The sequence below is a fragment of the Rhinopithecus bieti genome, unplaced genomic scaffold (genome assembly GCF_001698545.2).
Source record: "Rhinopithecus bieti isolate Rb0 unplaced genomic scaffold, ASM169854v2 scaffold_48244, whole genome shotgun sequence".
In the NCBI taxonomy this organism is placed as follows: Eukaryota; Metazoa; Chordata; class Mammalia; order Primates; family Cercopithecidae; genus Rhinopithecus; species Rhinopithecus bieti.
In genome coordinates, this window is record NW_016818955.1 from 5,688 (window position 1) to 7,897 (window position 2,210).

The following is a 2,210-nucleotide window of genomic DNA, read 5'->3' on the forward strand; positions in this document are numbered from 1 at the left end:
AAAATGATTTTTTCCTTTTTAAATGTTTTCTTTTAAAGCTTTTAAACTTTATTTTAAAATATTATTTTTCTTTCAAACTATTTGGCTGGTCAGCCACAGCTGGAACACCAATTGTGAAGTTTTTGCTGTAAAGCAATACTCCTTGACTTCACAAGATATTTCTGTAGAAACAAATGACATATAGTAGCATCAGAACACCTCTACTCCCATTGTCCCCACCTAAAGCATTCTTTTCATTTCATTATGCTTTATGTGACCATTTTCAACCTCTTCTCCCTCTCCCCATTTCTTAAGGTTGAATGGTCACTGGTTAGTATTCATTTTTTTTCTTCCTACAGACCCATGGGCCATGCTAAAACAGGTTCTTTACATCAAGATACTAGCTGTCATATAGGTGTTATTGTCATTGTCCATTCCAAGTAGGTCTGTGTGTCACTTCAAAACCCTTGCCTAATCATTTACTTTTTTTCAGTAAGTGGTCTGGTAAGACTAGTCTTTCTCTAGACCCTGTTTGTGATAGAAGAGTAAATACCCTTCACTGTAAAGTAAGTCCTCAATGGTAGCCTTGGTAATGATGGCATCATCACAGTTGAACCACTGGTCCTTTTGTTGCCGGATAAAGCTGGTATAGTGGCCACTTTCCAAAGTTCCATGGTGATTAATCACTGCAAACAAGGAATACTTATTCTCATTGGGCACACAATCTGCTGGTGGCTGGCCGCCTTTCATTCTGCTCTCTTTAGTGGAGGCCAAAAACGGAGTCATGTCCAGCTCCAAGGGAAAGGAGATAAAGGTATTAATCTTTCGCCTCTGTTTGCCTACATGCTCAAACCGCTTGAGATGAAAACAAGCCACAATGGGTAATTTTTTCATTGTAAGCTGTTTAGTAGACTCCTGGTAGCTTTGGCAACTATTGCATTTGATTTTGGCACTGCTTCCTAGGTGCTCTGGCCTTGTAAACCACTGTAGGCAGTCTGTAAGTGAGGGGATTCCTGGTATGTGGTCATCCCTGCTCACTGTGCCGTCAGCCCTCTCTGGGTTCTGGGAATCGAATGTGGCACAAGAACCAGGCAAGTCCAAACTGATGTCCCAGCATGGGTCTATAGTGGTGGAAACACTATGGCAGGCTTGACATGTGACATCTGATTGCAGGCCACCTGTAAAGATTTGGTCTATGATGCAGTTACAGCAGTTGGGGTTATTGGCCTCCTGCACACCACTATCATCTTTGCTGTGTCTATGCAGCACATCTAATATTGCAATAAGGAACTCATGGGCATCCTGCTGCCTGTACCCTGCTAAATGTTCTGCATGGATCCATATCAGATGCAGTAACTTATAGGGAATGTGAGGAGTTCGGCTCCCAGAGTACATAGCATGAAAAAGCGAAGACATTTCACAGACCAGACACAAGCTGGGGCTTGTCATTATACATTTGTGCTTGTCAGAGAGGAAGAAATCTTTCAGTAGAGGAATATGGGTAAGTGCCTGGACAATACAATTCATAAAACAAGTGTTCCCAAGATTGATTAGCCCTCTCAGGCCTACAGTATAGACTGACTTTTTTCTTCTCTTTTTCTTGGGTTTCACCAATTTTGGCTCCTGTTCCTTTGTCTCACAGGTTGACTGCTTGTCTTCAATCCCTGATGTCATAAACTGTTGATGAGAAACATCTGTTGAGGTGGAAGTTAATCTCAAAATTTTTTCTTTTGTTTCTTTGGCAATCTGTTCTATGTCTTTGTCATATACATAATCCTTACACATGAAGCAATATATGACCCCATGATAAACGTCTACAGCTAAATGGTGCTGCTTTGTTTCTGCATGTTTGTGAATATGTTTCTCAGTGAAGCAGCCAAAAAAGACACAGGAGAGACAAGAGTGGAGTCTGTTCATATGGGTACTACATACATGACAGATGCATGACTTTGCTTTACGTTTCCTAGTCTCTGGGGTCCCACTCCAAACGAAACGCTGGTAGATCAGCCTCAGGTTCTTCTGCCAGTTCTTACCTACTTTAAAGCTCTCCACATGAGAGCAGCCTGTGGGACCCTGACCAAAGTCGACCTCCAGCAACCAGTCCCCTAAGCCGCCAGGATCCCCCGACCCGTCTAGGTCACCAGAGCAGCTTCTCCGTGTCTGAGGCCTGGACCCAGGTCGGGATCTGCGCCGGGATCCACGCCAGGCCCTGGGCCGCGGTGCCGACGGGG

The 2,210-nt window shown here is 43.7% G+C and overlaps 1 protein-coding gene across 1 annotated transcript; it reads right to left on the minus strand.

The window, feature by feature from the left end:
- Nucleotides 1-75: 75 nt before the first annotated feature.
- USP51 (ubiquitin specific peptidase 51) lies at nucleotides 76-2,204 on the minus strand. The gene has a single exon (XM_017857860.1). The coding sequence runs from the start codon at nucleotides 1,894-1,896 to the stop codon at nucleotides 490-492; it is 1,407 nt and encodes a 468-aa protein (XP_017713349.1). The 5' UTR covers nucleotides 1,897-2,204; the 3' UTR covers nucleotides 76-489.
- Nucleotides 2,205-2,210: the final 6 nt, after the last annotated feature.